At 44.4% G+C, this 17,965-nt stretch overlaps 2 protein-coding genes across 10 annotated transcripts in view; one reads left to right on the forward strand and one right to left on the reverse strand.

Annotated features, from left to right (window-relative positions):
- On the reverse strand, window positions 1-9,897 carry ZNF740 (zinc finger protein 740). 6 transcript variants are annotated; one of them, XM_045184123.3, is made up of 8 exons: window positions 9,735-9,895; window positions 8,479-8,789; window positions 8,048-8,138; window positions 5,824-5,973; window positions 5,392-5,481; window positions 4,800-4,923; window positions 4,397-4,515; window positions 1-3,235 (listed from the first exon to the last, which is right to left on the reverse strand). In XM_045184123.3, exons 4-8 carry the CDS (start codon window positions 5,905-5,907, stop codon window positions 3,146-3,148), a joined length of 507 nt encoding a protein of 168 aa, XP_045040058.1. In that variant the 5' UTR covers window positions 5,908-5,973; window positions 8,048-8,138; window positions 8,479-8,789; window positions 9,735-9,895; the 3' UTR covers window positions 1-3,145. The 6 variants fall into 6 exon arrangements, with proteins under 6 accessions (XP_045040058.1, XP_045040055.1, XP_024431258.1 ...); XM_045184120.3 differs by having other exon boundaries at window positions 8,283-8,789; XM_024575490.4 differs by lacking the exon at window positions 8,048-8,138 and having other exon boundaries at window positions 8,283-8,789; window positions 9,735-9,897.
- Window positions 9,410-17,965, forward strand: part of CSAD (cysteine sulfinic acid decarboxylase) — a 21,662-nt gene continuing 13,106 nt past the window's right edge. For 2 of the 4 annotated variants that reach the window (XM_024575486.3, XM_024575485.3), the window contains exon 1: window positions 9,998-10,161. The gene's annotated coding sequence lies outside the window, so the exon portion shown is untranslated. Of the gene's footprint in view, window positions 9,479-9,997; window positions 10,162-17,965 lie in introns of those variants that run through there. The other 2 variants (XM_053921460.2, XM_053921459.2) reach the window with 2 other exon arrangements.

Below are 17,965 nucleotides of genomic sequence, written 5' to 3' on the forward strand. Positions count from 1 at the left end.
TAGAAAAGCCCCATTTTCTTTTTATTTAAATATCCTAAATATATCACGAAGGAACATACACTGCACTTTAATGGTAAAAAGATACAAGTTTATAACATCTTATAAAAACTACCATTTAAAAGTGATCTTGTTCATCTGATATCCCCCCCATAGCAAAATAAGTGTATTAAAAAAAAAAAAAAAAAAAAAAAAAGAGAGGGTGGAGAGAAAGGGTAGGAGGGATTAAGATAAAAGCCCCAGAGCTACAGCAGAGGCAAAGAGCATCTGGGGGGAAGAGTTAAAAGTTGTGGCGGGACTCTACGCCTCATTTAACCCTCCAATGTCAAGCCATGGGGCACAATCAGTAGCTAAGTGATGAAAAGAGGCTGTTGGGGGTGGATGGAAAAGACTTGGGGTGCTGGGAAGGGTAGGGCTGGTAGGGCCTGGTTCAGCAGCTCATCCAGGAACTGGTGCTACTCCTTCCCAGGTCCTCAAATTCCAGTCCTGGTCTCTGAGAACCTGCCCTATCTCCCTTTCCCTTCACTCCAAACACACCTGAGGCATCTTTCCAGTGCTAGACCCCATCCCAGACAATGAAGGGTGGGGTATTGGGCCCAGGAGCCTTTGCAGCGGTCTTCATCTGTGGTTTCCCTGGGGTATAAGAAGGGCTCCTGGGCCCTCTGGATACTAAATCACTTCTTTCACCTCTTTGCTCCTCTCTCCTTACACATCCATGGCCCCAGAACATCAGCACCTGGACAACTAAACACCATGCTCCTGAGTCTTCCTCACACCCAATCCTTGGCAGGGGTGGATTCCTCTCCCCCACCCCCTCAGGCAGGAAGCTGAAGCCTGCTGGGGGCCAGATCACATTTTGACCTAAACACACATTCACTCACGTGATTCTCTCCACACCCACCCACCCCAGCCCACAAATTAGCTGCAAGTGGCAGGGAGCGAGGCCTCCCATTTTCAAAAGCACTCTTGGGAGGACAGTTTTCTAAATGTATCCTCCTCCCCAGAATATATTCCTAGAGGTGAATGACAGACAAACTCCAGCCTGAAAAGCATTCTCACAGGAAGGGGGCTGGCTCACATGCAGAAAGACGCCCTGCTTACAGGGACCACAGGGCAGATCCAAGGACTGAGGTCTAGGTTCTGGACACAACCAATGGAAGTGCCAGCCTAAAGCTAGAAGAGCAGAGGGCGGCAAACACATTCCCCAAAATCTCCCCCAAAGGGCCTCAGGTGCCTTTAGGGAAAATCTGAAGGGTGCCATGCCTCTTTTCTCTTTCCCTGAAATCCTCAACCTCAGAGGTATGGAGGACTGGGCCCCACCCCTCCCTGCTGTCTCTTCAGAACAGGTAACAGCAAGGAGTTTGTTGCTACTGTTCCCTACATTTTCTGGGAAAAGAAATCACACTTCCTAGAGGTTGCCATCTCAGATCTCCACTGACAGCTTGGTCAGGTTCATCAAGTCTCCATGATTACTCCCCAACCCACAGCTCAGGGCAGGCCACAAAACACAGGCCACAAACCCCAGAACCTTCTTCCGTAAGGATCCTTTCCTTAGCAGGAAAAGGGTTTTTTATTTCACTTTAGAAAATTCATGTTCACAAACCCCTGGCTTGGGTTAGTAACACCCTAACCACCAGTCTGTTGAAATTGATCTTAAAAAAACAAAACAAAACCATCCTCCAAAACAAAGCCCTCTAGTTCCCTAAACTGAGTTCCTCCGCTCCTGCTGGAACCCCAAGCACCCTTTGGGTTTGGGGCAGGGAAGGCTACTTTATGCTCATCCTACCCTGCACAGAGGGCCAGAGAAGGGTTTGGCTCAATAATATGCCATCTCCAAGCATACAAACATGAAACTCACATACCACACACACACCTGATCACTTTTCTGAGGGCGAGCAGGGTAGTGGTGTTTAGAGCAGAGAGGAGCAAAAAATGTGGTTTTAAAACCTACATTAGGTTTTTTCCTCAGACCTTTCTCTGTAGCACCCCTCTCCCTAATTCTTTGATGGGTAGGAAAGGCCATCAAAAAAGAAGCCAACATCTTGTTCTTTGGGACCAAAGGCCAGATCCTTATCTCCTCTACCTAAATACAGTGATAGGACTTGGACAGAGAGAACAGCTTACACTGCTCGACAGTCAGGTCAGGGGACACCAAATTCCTGTTTCCTGAACAGTTGTTACTCAACTTAGGAGTAGTCTTGGGTGGTTCCTAAGAGGGCACAGGGAGGAAGAACCTACTTTGATATCCATGACTCCCCTCTGTCTGGCTTAGGAATCAATGGCAGCGAGGTAGCCACAAACTATTTCCAAGGTTAACTGCCCAAAGAGAGAAGGAAAGGGTTTCATGAGCCACCCTCACCCAAGTTTCCTCCAAAAGGCACTTAGGCTGACCCCATTAGGTACCTGTGTGGCATGGGCCATTACAACACCCACGGGCACAACTCTTACTCTTCCCCAGAGGAAATAACAGGTACCTGTCCACTCTTCTTGGATCCAGCCCTCGTCTGCTCCTTCTACTGGTCTTCCTTTTGTCCCTACAGTGTATAAGGAGGCCAAAGTAAGCTCAGCTGCCACCCCGATCCTGTTCTCCTTCAAACAGGAGGTGAGGTGCAGGGCTGTGGGACACTGAGGATCAAATAAACTAAAAACTCAATTCTGGTGGAGGGCTGGACCACCCACAGTCCCTGTGACCATGGCTCTATGCTCCAGATGACCTGTATCCACAGTGCACCTGCTGAAATTGCTTTTGGATAAATAAAAACAACAGGACAAACAAATAAACAAATCCCTCTCTCCCAATCTTTTCCATTTTAGCTGCCAGCTGGAGTCCAAGGTTGCGGGAGCCACACTTCAGTCTTGGTCCTGTACCTTGAGTCCCCCACCTATGACCTCAGCCAAGGGTCTAGGGACTAGCTTTCCTACCCAGGAATGCTGCAGGAACTTCCCCGAGATACTCATAGTCTCAGATTATTTACAGAGCTGAGGCTCTGGGGCTGCCGTCCCCTGGTGCACTCTTCTGGTCTCCTGGGTCCACTCCTCCAGGAGGGGACAGGTACACATGGGGTGGTGGTGGGACCATCAGACCAGAGGGGGGTGCGTTCTTCGGTAGGTTCTTCTGATCACTCCCACCACCCAGGACCCCTTGCGCCTATAGAGAAAACTGCCCGTCGGAAGTCTTGGACTGGCACCCTTGGCACATCCGTTTGTGTCTGAGTAATCGATCTGTCCGAGAAAAACACTGAGAAAAAAGAGAGGGTTAAGTGCCTGAGAGGAGAAACTCAGCTACCTGTTGGCTAGATTTGTCTTCCTCATACAGAAGGCACACGACCAATCCTACATTGCCTCAGAACCTACAGAGATGGCATGAGTGCGCAGTGGTTAAGAACAAGATTTGAAGTCTGCATCCTGGTTCTACCACCAAGTAGTTGTGTGACTTTGGGCTAGTTATCTGACAGTTTTGAATCTGTAAATTCATCTGTAAAATGGGGCTGAAAGTACCTACTCACAGTGTAGCTCCTTCGTTCATCAAATTTTTAAGTATCTATCTCAAGGCAGGTATAGTTCTCAGGGCTGCGGACAGAGTGGAGAACCAGAGGGACGAAGTCTCTGCCTCATGGAGCTTTCATTCTATTGTTTTAAAGGTTCAATAGAAGAGCATGGAGCAAAGCTTGAGACTAATAGAGTATCCAGGAGGTATTGTTATCACTTCTTATATCTTATTCTTTGTTTTCGTCCTGGCTCTTATATTCTCCTCAGATCCAAAACTGACGCCCAGAGCAAAGACTACATTTCTTCCTCCAAAGTGCACCAGCCCTGAAATTTGACTAAATCTTGGCTCTGCCCTTAATCTGCTGTATCATTGGGAAGCTTAACCTCTTTCAATCTCAATTCTTCCACATATAAAATGACAACACAACTACCCTATTGAGTTAAAGAATAATCTATATCAAGTAGGTGCTCACAGTGCCTGGTATAGAGTAAGACCTTAAGAAATACTATTATAACCCTGGCTGCTGTGGCTTAGTGGATTGCGTGACAGCCTGCAAACCCAAAGGTCACAGGTTCAATTCCCAGTCAGGGCACATGTCTGGGTTGCAGGCCAATGTTTCTCTCCCTCTCTTTCTTCCTCCCTCCCCCTCTTCAAAAATAAATAAATAACATCTTTTAAAAAAAAGAAAAAGAAATGCTGTTATCATTGTCATGATTAATTATTACAATTATTCCAATGGCCCCTCGCCATGATCAGCTGCATAAGGCTAGAGAAATACACCTCACCCTGCGGTACTAACTTGATCACAGCCAGGAACACTCTGTCAGGCTGAGACTAGGGGCTGGCCCTGGTTCTTCGGGAAGGAAAAAGTTTCTTTTGGGGGGATGGGTGGATGACAGGTGAGCTTACCTGATGACACCGTTCACACTGGTAGGGCTTTTCCCCACTGTGCACACGCTTGTGACGCTCCAGGTGGTACTTCTGGATGAAGCGCATATCACATACATCACACTCAAATGGCTTCTCACCTGGACCAGGTGGAGAGAAAAGTTAGTAACAGGAAGTATACATGGCAGAACCTCGTTCTAGGTATTTCCCCAGAAATTTTATTTTTTAGCGACGGGCAGACACCTAATGGGGAAGGGCCCACAAAGCTGTTGGTCTCAATGACACTAGATACAGCGCCACATAATCTTTCTCATTCATTTACCTTCTTCCTTTGTTTCTAATACCATTTAAAATAACCCCCAAAAGAACTACATTCTCCCCAAACTATAGACTATGCTCCCCTCCTTACGAGCAACAGACTTACCAGTATGAATAAGGATGTGCCTCTTGAGGTGGTAACTGCTCCTAAAGGCTCCAAAGCAGTGCTCACAAACAAAATTTTTGGGAATCTTTACTTGAAAAGAACCATTTTGTTCCACTACCACCACCTGGGGGCAACAATCAGGCATATCATGAAGCTGTCCCTCTGCCTTATTCTTGCCCTCCCCCAGCCCTCAATTCTACTCAGGGTCTATTTCCAACTGCTGGACAAAGTACCCCTCTGATGCTATCATCTCCCATACCTCTCAGAGTTCAGAAACCCTCTGAGAAAGAAAGGGGGGTGGTTAAGCTGCCTGCCTTGTCAGACTCAACACTTTTAAAGGGACCTGAGGGGTAGTCTGCCTGTCCCTTTGCCAAAGGATCTCATGCTCCCCTAACCTTCCTTCCCTTACCAAGGATGTTCTGCAGAAGATGGAGGTCAATTACCAACTGGTCTTTGGATGAAATTGGGGTGACACACTCACTGGCTGTGAGGGACCAAAACATCTAGGGAAGGCTCCAGGTTGAGCCATAGGAAGAAGAAAGAGGAGGATTACCCCATGACCAACATGTTTGTGGATAACCCCATTACCTGCCTTTTTAACAGTCTTTTTTGAATGAGAGGCCTCAGCCAAGCTGTCTTCATCTTTGCGGTTCCGGGATTTATCACTGTCTTTTCGGTGGCCCTTCAAATACAAATCAAATCTAAACTCGCAGTCCATCTCAGAACACAAGACATAAGACCAAATGCTTTTAAGCATCTTGTTAATGAGAGTAGATCACACGCCCAAAGGTTTAGAGAAAGTATTCATCCATTTCTTCTCCAAGTACTCTGGACTTAAGGGGTTGTAGGTACAGAAGAGACCTTCCTTAGCTCCCTAGAATACCCATATTCATCCACTCCCCAGCTGGATTCCCTTACCCCACTTCCCTAAACAGAAGCACTGAAGAATCAAGGCTTGGCATCTCCTGGCAAAGAGCTCGGGCCACCCGACCCCCAGGGGCCACAATGGACTCAAGCGCTGTACCTGACTCGAGCACCTCAGCACATCAGGGCTACCTGCCCGCTCTCCATTCTCGGCCTGTTTGCTGGCAATCTGGCTCAGCATCATCTTCTTGCTGGCTGCAGTGGGAACCAAACTCACACCTGCTAGGCCTTCACAAGCCAGGAGACTTGCCTAAGTTGAAAGGAGATGAGGTGTCAGGTCACCTGGCAGGGCAAAAACAGGGACCTGAGGGGCATTTTTCCTTTATTCCTAACTACAAACTGCTTCTCTCTAGGGAATGTCTCTCTCACTGTGAAACCCTGCTTCCTTCAAGAGTCCCCCCTAACTCATCTCACCAGGAACTAGTTACTTATTTTGTCATCTATTATTCAGACAAAATAATCAAATACTATTGACACTTCTATCATTAGCACTGCGCCAGGAACAGTGTGTCCCCACATATTATTTTGAAGCAGCTCTAGGCCTTGTGAGTAGGCATGAGGGTCTGTCCTGCTGACCCACTGAAACGGGAGATTTCTAGAGGAACTTCCTCCTTCCTCTCTCAATGGCACCAAGCTTCGCAGATGCCTCTGGTGCCACATATATATTCTGTCAGGTCCCACAAATACATTTATCAGTAAAATTAGGTCATTTCTCTCTTTAAATTTTAAATTCCTTGAGTGTTGTCAATAATAACATATAAAAATTAAACCACATGTAAGGATTTTGGAGGTGAAGATACAATTTCTCCTGACACACCACCAGGCCATCCAGACCATTTACATGTCTGCACACCCATATGTTTTCACATTCCCTGCTCTACATATAGGTAAAAATTACATGAGCAAGAAATGTTTAAGAATATTTCCTACAGGAACTACTATAAAGGACACATGGACAAAACCAAGGGGGAGGGTGGAGGTGGGGGAGGGAGGTGGGTTCAGCTGGGGTGGGGTGGAGGGATGGGGAGAAAAGGCATACAACTGTAATTGAATAACAATAAAAATTTAAAAAAAAAAAAGAATATTTCCTCTTTCCACTGTTACATTCTTCAAATTGACTATTTAGCCAGCACTAGAGAATGTACTCTTTTTTTACGAAAGAAACTTTTAAGAAATAGTTAGCAAACTTCCACAAGTGATTTATAAAGAAATTCCTTTTAGATGATCAGTATTATCCTGGAACCCTTTCTCTCACCTTCAAGGACTTTGGACTAACTGGCCTGGAGGCAAAAAGAAAATAAAAAACAAAAAAAAAACTTGCTTTACTGTTTTCATTATATAATCGTGGGCAAATTCCTCTACCTCGTTAAGCCTAAATTTCCTTAAATGCAAAATGTTACCATAGTATCTATCTCCACAGGGTGAAGAATTAAACTAGCATGTAAAATGCTTAGCAATGCCTGGTACAAAGCTAGTGATTAAGGAAAAGCAGTCTTCTCAGAACAAGAGTAAACATGACGCTGTCAAATGGGTTGCAAACAGACGAAAGGAAGAAACTAAAGGGCTCCTACTCTGGGTGGAAAGGAGGAAGACATGCATATAGCTGGAAGAAAGCCAATTATACTATAATCAGGCTACCATCCTGGTGAGACTGGTAGGGAAGGGTCCCTCGAAGAAAGCTAAGATCACTGCACATAGCTTTCCTACTCAGACAACGAAAATAACCTGACAATAACCTATCAGGTCATCCCATCTCTCCAATCCATCTTATATCCCCACAATGACCACTACCTCCTAAACAAACAGATCTGATGCCACTCCGCTACATAACATTCTTCAGAATCCCCTCTCCCGATAGAATAGTCTAATCCTTTATTAATGCATAAAAGGTCCTTGGGCTGCACTCTCCTTGATTCTCCAGTAAACAACTCCCTCACCCCAATTTTTCCATCCATCACTCTCCATACTATTCTCCTAACCACCCCCCATTTAAATCCTTTCCTCCTTAACTAGTAGTCTGCCTGCAATACTCCCAACCTTATCACATTCTCCCATACCTCTAAGCTTCTGCCCATGAAATTCTCCTTGTCTGAACACCCTGTTCTGATTATTTATCTAGCAAAAACCTATGCATCCTTCAAGATTCATCTTTTTCCATCCAGAGGTATCATTCTCTCTTCTGCAGTGTACACATCTCAATTATTGCACATTCCTTCAATCAACAGATTCACTGGGTCTCTACTACTAGTCAGCCACTGTGCAAGGTGGTGTGAATATAAAGATAAATAACACTGTCTCTCCATCTTCCCCCACCCCAAACACACCTAGCCTAGAACCTTGCTGGGGACTGGGACAATCATTCATTTTTGTATCCCCAACGCAATGCTTTGCACATAACAGGAGCTCAATAAATTCCTGTTGGAAAAAAACAAAAACAAATGAAGCATTCACAAGACTGTTCACTCTGTCATGCCCCTCAGCACTTAACGTACCAAGTGTAAATTGAGTAACTGATGCTTTGCAAATGTCCCATCAGTGCCTGTGAGCAGTATAGCCTACCTCCTTCATTTGACTGGAAGCTCCCTGAAGCAGGGGCTGTGGCCTGTCTCCTTTCCTTCCTCTAGATCTCCCCCCGGTGCTTAATACAGAGCTTGGCTCACTGGGTTGGTCAATACGGTGACTAAGGCAGCATTCAAGACTGAACCTGTGAACACGCTTCCCAGTGATCTTGAAGGAGGACTCTAGAACTTTTTACCTGAGCCATGCTGATTTCTCACTTAATGCAACCCCAAAGTTCAAGGGTTCCTTGATCCACCTTTCCTTAAGACACTTTTGTTTGAAGAACTGTCACCAAATAACTATAACAACTCCTTCATGTCCCTTCAGTCCTGCTGCCATATTGAACTGCCTTTGTCTTCAAATAAAACTTAGTGTCCTCCAAATGGAAGATAGATGATCCAAGAATTCCTGGATTCTGCCTGGCTCCTGCCTATTGTCTGAAGAGTGTGCCAGTCTTGGTTTTCCAACTGAATTCTCTTGACGAAGTGCACAATTTGTTTCAGAAACCTGAAACCAGAAAGGGAGATGGGGCTGTTAGCTACAATATCCTCAGGTCACACAACCTGTAGTGAGCTGAATTATTATTATTATTTTTTTGGCCAGGTCTTCTATGTGAAACTCAGAAAGAGGACATTAGTCAAGCAGAATTATCTTTCTAGGTTGAGAAGAAACTGGTCTCTTGGACAAGGGGGAGGGAAAAGTCAACAAGAGCAAAAGTAACTGGGGTCTCTTATGGAGGAACTGCAACAAGACAAATGCTTGGATTTGCCATTTCAGGAATGGAAGAAGGGACCTGAGGCCCTTCGGAAAATACGAGCTTCGCGTTCGGCCTACTCGGAGCTTTAGTGCCGCCGACAAGGCCGAACGCGAAGCTCGTATTCTATTAAGGTAGCCAGGGCTAGGATGGAGAAAAACTCAGGGGCTATCGCTGGGCGCCTGGATAGCAGGAAGAAATCAGACTAGCAGTGTGCATCGGGCCGGGCCAGACGTGTGCCTTCTCCGAGTCTGCCCGAAGGTGCACAAACTCACTGCGGAGGTGGAAGGCAGGCACGCGAAGCCCGGCGCAGTGCGTTCCCTCTCTGCCTCCCTCCTGGCCTCCCTCCCTCGCTCCCTCCCTCGCTCCCTCCCTCCAGCCAGCCAGTCGCTGAGCCGCGAGAGGAGAGAAGAGAGACGGAGAGCGCCGAGGGCCGTGCAAGGTGCGTGCTCGCGCCCGCGTCCCCTCCAAGCAAGCTTCCCCCGCGCCCCCGCCCCCGGGTCGGTAACGCCGCGGGCGCGCAGGCGGGGGACGGTGCGCGCGCGGACCCTTCCCCTCCCCAGGGAGCCCCCTCCCTTCGCTACGCACCCCTCCTTCCTTTCCCCTCCCCCTCCCCGCGCGGCGCCCCACGGCCTGCGAGCTCCAGAAGCGCTGCCGTCTGCCTGGACGACTCTGCGCTCCCTGGGGCGCGTTCCTACCTGCCAGGCGCGGCCTCCAGCTGTCTCACCCGCCGTGCGACGCCTCCTTCAGACCCCAGCACACTGTGCCAACCCCGTGGCCACCGCTGCCCCCGCCGGGACCGAGACAAGTTTACAAACACCAACCCCGGGCCTGCTTCCCCGGAAGCACTTAGCCCTCCCCCTCGTCCTCTCTGCTAATCTGTTATATCCACTTCCGGGCTGAACAAGCCGGGGCAACCAGAAAGGGGGCGAGGCCGAGGACGTAGGGTGTGAGGTGCAGCCACTGAGTGGACAGTGCCTTCACGAGGAAAGATGGGAAGAGGGAGGGCCGGCAGTGTGGCGCGTGCGCCGTGATGTGGCCGAGCTCCGGCGTCCATTTTAACTGAGGGCAGCAAGGAAGACCCTGAAACGAAGGCCCTGAGCTAGGTGCTCTTGGAGAGGTTTGGTAAAGGCGCTACCACTGTATCTACCTTCCTCGAGGACTTTCTCTCTGTCGTTTCTGAACTTGGAGCCCCAAATACAGGCAGAATAGTTTGTACCCGGCCTTTTCACGTACCTCGGCCGTTTGTTACTTGAACTTTACAAACAGGCCAGATCTGCAGATTCTGGGGCCGCCCTGTCAGCTGAGAGAGGAGTTAACTTTCTTTGCACACTCCTGTCGTGTACACTCAACTTCTATCTGAAAGTGGGCGCCCCGGCGGTGATCCGCGCACCCCGAGGCCAGTCTAGTTACCTTATACCAATTCCGCCTTTATTCCAGACCCTCCGGCGTCTGACATTGGCTTCGCTTGGAAAAAATCCTTAGCGGCTCCCCGCAGCGGGAGACTGGTCTCATTGGAGACGGCGGTGCTGGAGGGCCACTTTTTGCACAGAGGCTTCGTTTCCCTGGGCATACTATTATTTGAACCACTGACAGCGACTCCTTGAACTCTTAGGATCCTCATAAAGTTAAGGACGAATAGAAAAAATCAGAAATAAATTTTTAATTTTTTAAAATTTGCTCATTTAACAAATTCACACAACAAAAGAATAAAAGGCAAAAAATGATTGTTTCCCCCTCTACTATCCAACGCTCCTGAAGGCAGTAATTTTATCAGTTTGCTATATATACCTCCAGGCTTTTTGTATGTTAATACCAAAATTTTTTTTTCACTTAGGACATATTTTTTGAGTCCCTACAGTCCGCCACACTGTGTATTTTAGACATCTAAGTTAGTTCACATCTTAGAAATTGTTGCATAGTATTCCAGCGATGTTCGTACTTTAATTTGTCTAGACCCATTCTTATGAACATTTAGGTTAGTTCCAGTTTTTGTTTTTTTTAATAAGCCATGCCATAATAAACATCCTTATATAGTTACTCTTTTGCATTAGATAGATTTGTAGATAGGATATGTGCATTTTAAATTTTAATAGATTCTGTGCAGTTGAATTTTAAAAGTTTGTAACTATGCATTCACTCAGAACCATGTATGAATGTCCCCAGTTCCTACAAACTTCTCAATACTGGATACTATGAATTTTTTATACAGTTGCTAATTTGATAGGTGAAAAGTAGTAATTTTATTGTTCTAATTTGCATGTCATTAATAGTGAAATTGCACATTTCTTGGTTTTTGACCATTTTAGTCGTTTTTGTAAACTGCCTGTTCATCTTCTGCTCCTTAAAGGAAAAAAGTAGGTCATTTGTCTATTTCTTATTGACCAGTAGGAGACTTCTCTACATTACATTAACTTTTTGTCATATGCTTTCAAAATACTTTCTCTTCGATTTTTGTCTTTCATCTTTTTTTTTTCACAGCAAAAGTTATGCTTTATGGGAAAATATTTGAAACGTTCCTATGTAGGAACAAGACAAGAATGTTTACCATTTAAACGAATATTCTGCTAGAGCTCCTGGCCACCCCCAGAAAAATCTCATTATATTCATATGATATATTCATCTACAAAGAGAATTGACAAAATAGTAAAACTAGTAAGTTCAGTAGCATGACCAGATGTAAGATTAACAAACAAATTATGTAATAAAATATAATGGTGACAACCAGCCATAAGAATGTCATAGAGTAATCTCAGGCACAATAAAACATACTACATTTCTAGAAATAAATTTAACAGGAAACTGCAAATCATATAATATTTTTAAAAATTAGACTATTTTAGAGAAAGGCGAAAGGGCTTGGTTATATCCACTAGGAGGAAGACTTGATGTCATAGAGACCTAAGTTTTTGCTATATGTTAAGTTAAATTCTACTTAAAACAGGACTTTTCATGGAACTTAGCTTATTTTTAAATTTACATGGAAAGAAATGATTACAAGGAGAGGAAAAACCATTTGGAATACATTCAGTAGAATAATGAGTAGGGGGAAATAAAGCCATCAGTTATTTTTAACCAATTTAATGGTGTCTTTATTTACACAATTTAAAAAGTTTTACCTAGTCAAATCTGCTTGTGGCTTTTGTGTTTTAGTGACATGCTACCTCAAGATTATAAAAATGTCCCTGTACTTCCTTCTGGTATTCTTACAGTTGTATATTTTTAGTTTACATCATTGTCTCAGCTGCAGTTTATTTTTTGTGTGTGGTGAGAGGTAGTGAGAAAGGCCACACTTAAAAGGGGCCAATAACGTGGTGGCAGAGGTAGTAGCCTAGAGGTCAGAAAGCAGCCATGTGGGCTTGCTCCCATATTACCGTTGTAACCTTGGACAAGTATATTCTCTCTCTCTGGCCCAAGGAGCCCTCATCTTGAAAATAAGGATGAATATTCCTGGCTGGTGTGGCTCAGGGGATTGAGTGCCAGCCTGCGAACCAAAAGGTCACCCTTTTGGTTTCCAGTCAGGGCACATGCCTGAGTTGCAGGCCAGGTCCTAAGCTGGGGGTGTGGGAGAGGCAGCCCATTGATGTTTCCCTCCCGCTCTTTATCCCTCCCTTCCCCTCTCCCTAAAAATGAATAAAATCTTTTTTTAAAAATAAGAAAATAAGGATGAATAAATAAATAACTTTCAAGCTACTTTCTAGCACTACTGTGAGAAAATAATGACATCATAGATGAGAAGGCCTTAAGAAAGAAAAACCCTTTGCAAATCCTTTAAGTTATCATTAATACAGATTTTTGGCTTATGCAAATCAATGCAGTATTATTTTTCTGTACTTCAAAATAGTTGATTGAGCCCTGACTGGCGTGGCTCAGTTGGTTGGGTGTTGTCCCTTAAAGCAAAAAGTGGCAGGTCTGATTCCTGGTCAGGGCACATGACTGGGTTGCATGTTTGGTCCCGGTCGGGCTCTGGGTCGGAGCACACGAGAGCCAACTGACTGAAGTTTCTCACTTCGATGTTTCTCTCCTCTTTCTCCCTCCCTTCTCTCTCTAAAAACTGAACTTAAAAAAAAAAAATCCTTACTTGACCCATCACAACAGGCTAAATGAGTTTAAAATAAAAAGTTGGTTGATTCACCAAATGTTTATTGAGTGCTTTTGTGCAAGACCTTGGGGGAAGGGAGTGGAGAGTGGTGAAGATGAAAACTAGCATTGTTTTTTGAGTGCTTATTTTGTATTTGGTGCTTTACTTAAAGAATGATAAAAAAAACAAAAAACAAAAAACCCAACAACCACAACAAAAAACTAGTTCTCTCTCCCCAGGGATTTACAATCCAGAAGAGGAGGAAACAGTGGCTGTAAGGAGAACAGGTGCCTCTATTAAGATGGATGTTGAGTCAGTAGATAGCATGGAATCAGTGTTTTCACTTTCTAACAATAAGCCTGGCTGGAAGTACTTTAAGGAGCTACTTCCCTAATCCCTTTGCCCACAGGCAGGCCCCCTCCTGTGAGATCTTCCCTGACTTCCTTGGTACACTCTTCCCTTGGGCCCACTCCATCACTTATTCAAATAGTGTTGTAATGAATACCAATTAGTGTTTTCCTGCACCCACTCTCTGTAGCTTTAAGGAGAGGCTGAGTGTTTTCTCTTTGAAGGCTACCCTGGGTCATTTGAGCTGAGTTCACCAGCCTTGCCTTTCCTTCATAAGCTTCTACTCTATTGTGGTGAACATGCCTTTATTTTACCTGCCAGCCTCCCTTCTGGTCTGTTAGCTGTAGTAGTGCACAGAGCAGACAAAGCACCCGGGATAGTGACAGGAAACAGAAGCAGATACTCAGCCAGTGTTTGCTGAACTTACTGAATCCAGTCCTTTTTTCTGAGAGCCAGCTAGGCTGTGTGATAGAAATGAGCAGTATATTGCTACCTTTGTTACTCAGACCCTTTTGATGATAGTTGATTGGGGAATTGGGAAAACACATGATATACTAGGGTCATTCCTTGACCCTTGCATTTTGTGTATTTTGGAATTCTTGTTGCCCCTTAATTCCTCCTTAATCTTTTTTGGTTGCTTAAAAATAACCTTAAACATTGGCCAGGTAGCTCAGTTGGTTGGCAGTCGTCCCACACACCAAAAGGTTGTGGGTTCAAGTCCCAGTCAGGGCACATATCTAGGTTGCTGGGTGATCTCTGGTCCAGGTTCATACAGGAGGCAACTGATTGATGTTTCTCTTTCACGTCGATGTTCCTCTTGTCTCTGTGTCTGTCTGTCCCTCCCCTCATCCACCTTCTCCTCTCTCTAAAATCAACAAATATATTCTTGGGTGAGGATTACAAAATAATCTTTAATTATATAAGTAACATTAACCCTGGCTGGAATGGCTCAGTGAATTGGGTGCCAGCCTGTGAACCGAAAGGTTGCTGGTTCAATTCCTGTCAGGTCACATGCTTGGGTTTCGGGCCAGGTCCCCAGTTGGGGGTGTGCAAGGGGCAACCACACATTGATGTTTCTCTCCCTATCTTTTGCCCTCCCTTCCTCTCTCTCTAAAAATAAACAAATAAAATTTAAAAAAATAGAACAGAAACAGAATCAGAGAAATGGCGATCACCTGGAGGGTTATCAGCAGGGAGGGGTGGGAGAGGGGGAAGAATGGGGGGAAAAGTACAGGGAATAAGAAGCATAATTGGTAGGTACAAAATAGACAGGGGGAGGGTAAGAATAGTATAGGAAATGGAGAAGCCAAAGAAGTTATATATATGACCCATAGACATGAACTAAGGGGGGAGTTGATGGGGGGGGTGCAGGGTGGAGGGAGATAAAGGGGACAACTGTAATAGCATAATCAAAATATACTAAAAACTTTAAAAAATTGAAAATATAATGAATGCAAAACTGTAATAACAATAAAGGGGCAATGCTAATTACAAGTGATCATTGCTGCCCTGACCAGTGTGGCTCAATTGCTTGGGCGTCGTCTTGCAAACAAAAACCTCACTGGTTCAATTCCTGGTCGGAGCACATGCCTCGGTGGAGGCTCAGTCCCTGGTTGGGGTGCATACAGAGGCAACTGATGGACATTTCTCTCCCACATTGATCTCTCCCTCTCTTTCTACCTCCCTTCCCTTCTCTCTAAAAATAAATAAGTAAAATCTTAAAAACACATGATCATTACTATTTATTAATTTAGGTCCAGTGTTGCTAGGTCTTCTGACTTTTTATACCAGAAGCTGGAACTATCTGTAAAAGTGACAATTATTTTTAAAATATTTTAAAATACACTGTGTGAGCCATGCAAAACCTTGTCTGAGGGTGGCAGTTGGCTCACCATCTTCCAGTCTGTGACCTGTACTTTAGGCTCTGAACTTCATGAGGGCAGGGCTGTGGTCTTTTGCTCCTGTTTGTGCCCCCAGTAGCCACTGAAGTGCTTGGAAAATACTAAATACTGAATAGATACTGAAGGGGGAGGGACAGAGGGGTCCAGAATGCCGGCAACAAAAACTTGAGAGAGTTTTGATGGCTTTTATTTTCTCTAAGAAGTTTGAAATGAGACGGGGAAACAGAGAAGGTTGATAGGTCAATAATTTGAGAAGTGTATAAAAATTTTATTTTATTTTTTAGTCCTCACCTGAGGAAATTTTTTAAATTGATTTTAGAGAGAGGAAAGAAGAGAGAGAAAGAGAAACATCGATTGATCAGTTGCCTCCCTGACGTGCCCCTACCCAGGATCAAACCTGCAACCCTAGGTATGTGCCCTGACCCCCATGACTGAACCTGAAACCTTTTCGTGTAGCGGATGACACTCCGAACGACTGAGCCACTGGCCAGGGCAGGTGTAGGAAATTTTTTAAATAGTTACTACAGAGAATTGGAGGTAGAGCTGAAAATAGAAAAATGTAATGTCAGGCAGTGTTAAATGGAGCATAATCACTGCTGCTTTTTTGCTCTGAAGATGGCTAGCTCTCTACTGTGATAGAGAAGTCTGATGTGGTCTGATTCTTTCTCCTTTGTCTATGATCTGGTTTGAGTTTATTTGTTTGTTTTGTTTAATCTCCAGAAGTCTTTGGATTCTCTATTGTTTTGAAACAATACAGGGTGAGGTAAAAGTAGGTTTACAGTTGTAAGTACTTGAAACACAGACTTTTTCTTGTGTTATTATTTATTACTTATTGTATTATTTTCCATAGGAACAACTATAAGCCTACTTTTGTCTTTGTGTTAGTCATTCAGCAGATGCTTTTATTTATTTGTTTATTTTCTCAATAACTCAAGCAATACTTAATGACAAAAGTTCAGAGTAGGTTCAGCAGATGATTTTAATCTGTCCCTCTCTAAGGTTTTCTTTGATATTTTTTCCTTTCTCTTTCTGAAGCTTTTATTAGTTGACTATTGAGCCTTTTGGATTGATCTTCTTAAATTATTATTATCCATTTCTATATTTTTATCTTTCTATATGATTTTTTGGCCTTGTTTTCTGTTTTAAATTTTTATCTATTGGTTTTTTAAAGAGAGAGAGATAAAGAGAAACATTTATTTGTTGTTCCACTTATTTATACATTCATTGGTTGATGCTCGTATGTGCCCTGACTGGGGTTTGAACCTGCAATCTTGATGTATTGGGATGACCCTCCAACCAACTGAGCTACCTGCCCGGGGCCCTGTGTTATTTCTGATTTTTTTTTCATTTCAGTTGTCATATTTTTAAAATACTAGAACTTTCTGTTCTCTGAGTATTCCTTTTAGGGAACATTTTTTTTTTTCATGGATGCAGTGTCTTCTTGAAGTTTTGAGGCTTTCTTCTGCTCCCTGCATCTCTCTTCTTCCACCAAATGTCTTTTTTCAGCTTGTCTGTTTTTACCTCTGTAGTTCATGTTAGGTGTTCTTAAATGTGTGATCATCTTTGGCTGTCTGTCTGCTTATATTTAAGAGCAAGGCACTAGGCATATTGAAGGGCCCATGTGCATGGATAGGCAGTATTGACTGTGGTCAACACTGACTAGGTGACTGACCAAGGACTGAAATAAAAGCTTCAGTAGGTTTATTCTCTGGGGCTGTTGAGGTCAGTTTCTCTAGAGAGGAATCCTCCAATCTGGCCCTGGAGGGTTTACCTTTGGCTGCTGGTTCTGAATGCTGATTGGGAGGAAGGAGTTGATTCAATTTGTAACTTCCTCCTAATCCTTCCAGTTTTAGTACAATGCTTCGTCCTTACCTCCTGCGTCATCTGGTGTCCCTAAATCCAGGCCTCCCTGTTTCAGTTTCTCTAGAAAACAAACCTCGTGCTTCTTTGGAAGTATGGGGAGGGGAGTCACCTGGCTGAATGGGCAGGGGGAGAATGAGGATTTAAATGTTCCTTATACAAATTTCCCATATTTTTTGTGCCCCTTCCTCCTGCCTTCCAAGATAGCTAGTGTTTTTAGTTCCTGAGCCTCTTTGGGCCACCCGCCCCCACCAGAACCAGATAGTTTCCCATTGGCATAGCCCTCTGCATACATACTGGTTTTGACTTTGTCATTTGCTTACCCAGTAACCACTTTCTGTCTGCTTTCCACCTTCTACCATTATTGACATCTCTTGCCTCTTGTCTCTCCTTTCATATGCTTTATCCTGCTGGAATAAAATTCCACTGATGTAACTTCAGTGGGGTTTCAGGAAGAAGGAGTGTTAAACATATGTGTTTAATTGGAATGAGCACAGAGGCCATGAATTTATAGCAATGCCAATTTGAATGGTTAGGTGGTTTTCACTAGCAGAATCCAGCAGTCCCGGTGCATTTGGTAAGAGAAGGACTGGTCAGTTGGATTAGGGTTTTTCCAGGTGGGTTTGGTGGAAGGACAGTAGGGCTGGGAGTTGAGGATTTTGGACAAAGAGTGGTTGAAATGATTGACCATACAATCTAGGTTGTATTAGTGAAGGAGAGACAGATATGAAGGAGTTGA

This window comes from Desmodus rotundus, chromosome 3 (assembly GCF_022682495.2).
Source record: "Desmodus rotundus isolate HL8 chromosome 3, HLdesRot8A.1, whole genome shotgun sequence".
Taxonomy (NCBI): domain Eukaryota; kingdom Metazoa; phylum Chordata; class Mammalia; order Chiroptera; family Phyllostomidae; genus Desmodus; species Desmodus rotundus.

Bases quoted from the DNA above. Each gene is read 5' to 3' on its own strand.
- ZNF740 (XM_024575490.4), bottom strand. The intron at 5,482-5,823 runs GTACAGCGCTTG...TTGTATTTGAAG, and splicing joins TGCTGAGGTGCTCGAGTCAG to GGCCACCGAAAAGACAGTGA. The intron at 4,516-4,799 runs GTAAGTCTGTTG...CACCTGGTCCAG, and splicing joins GCACATCCTTATTCATACTG to GTGAGAAGCCATTTGAGTGT.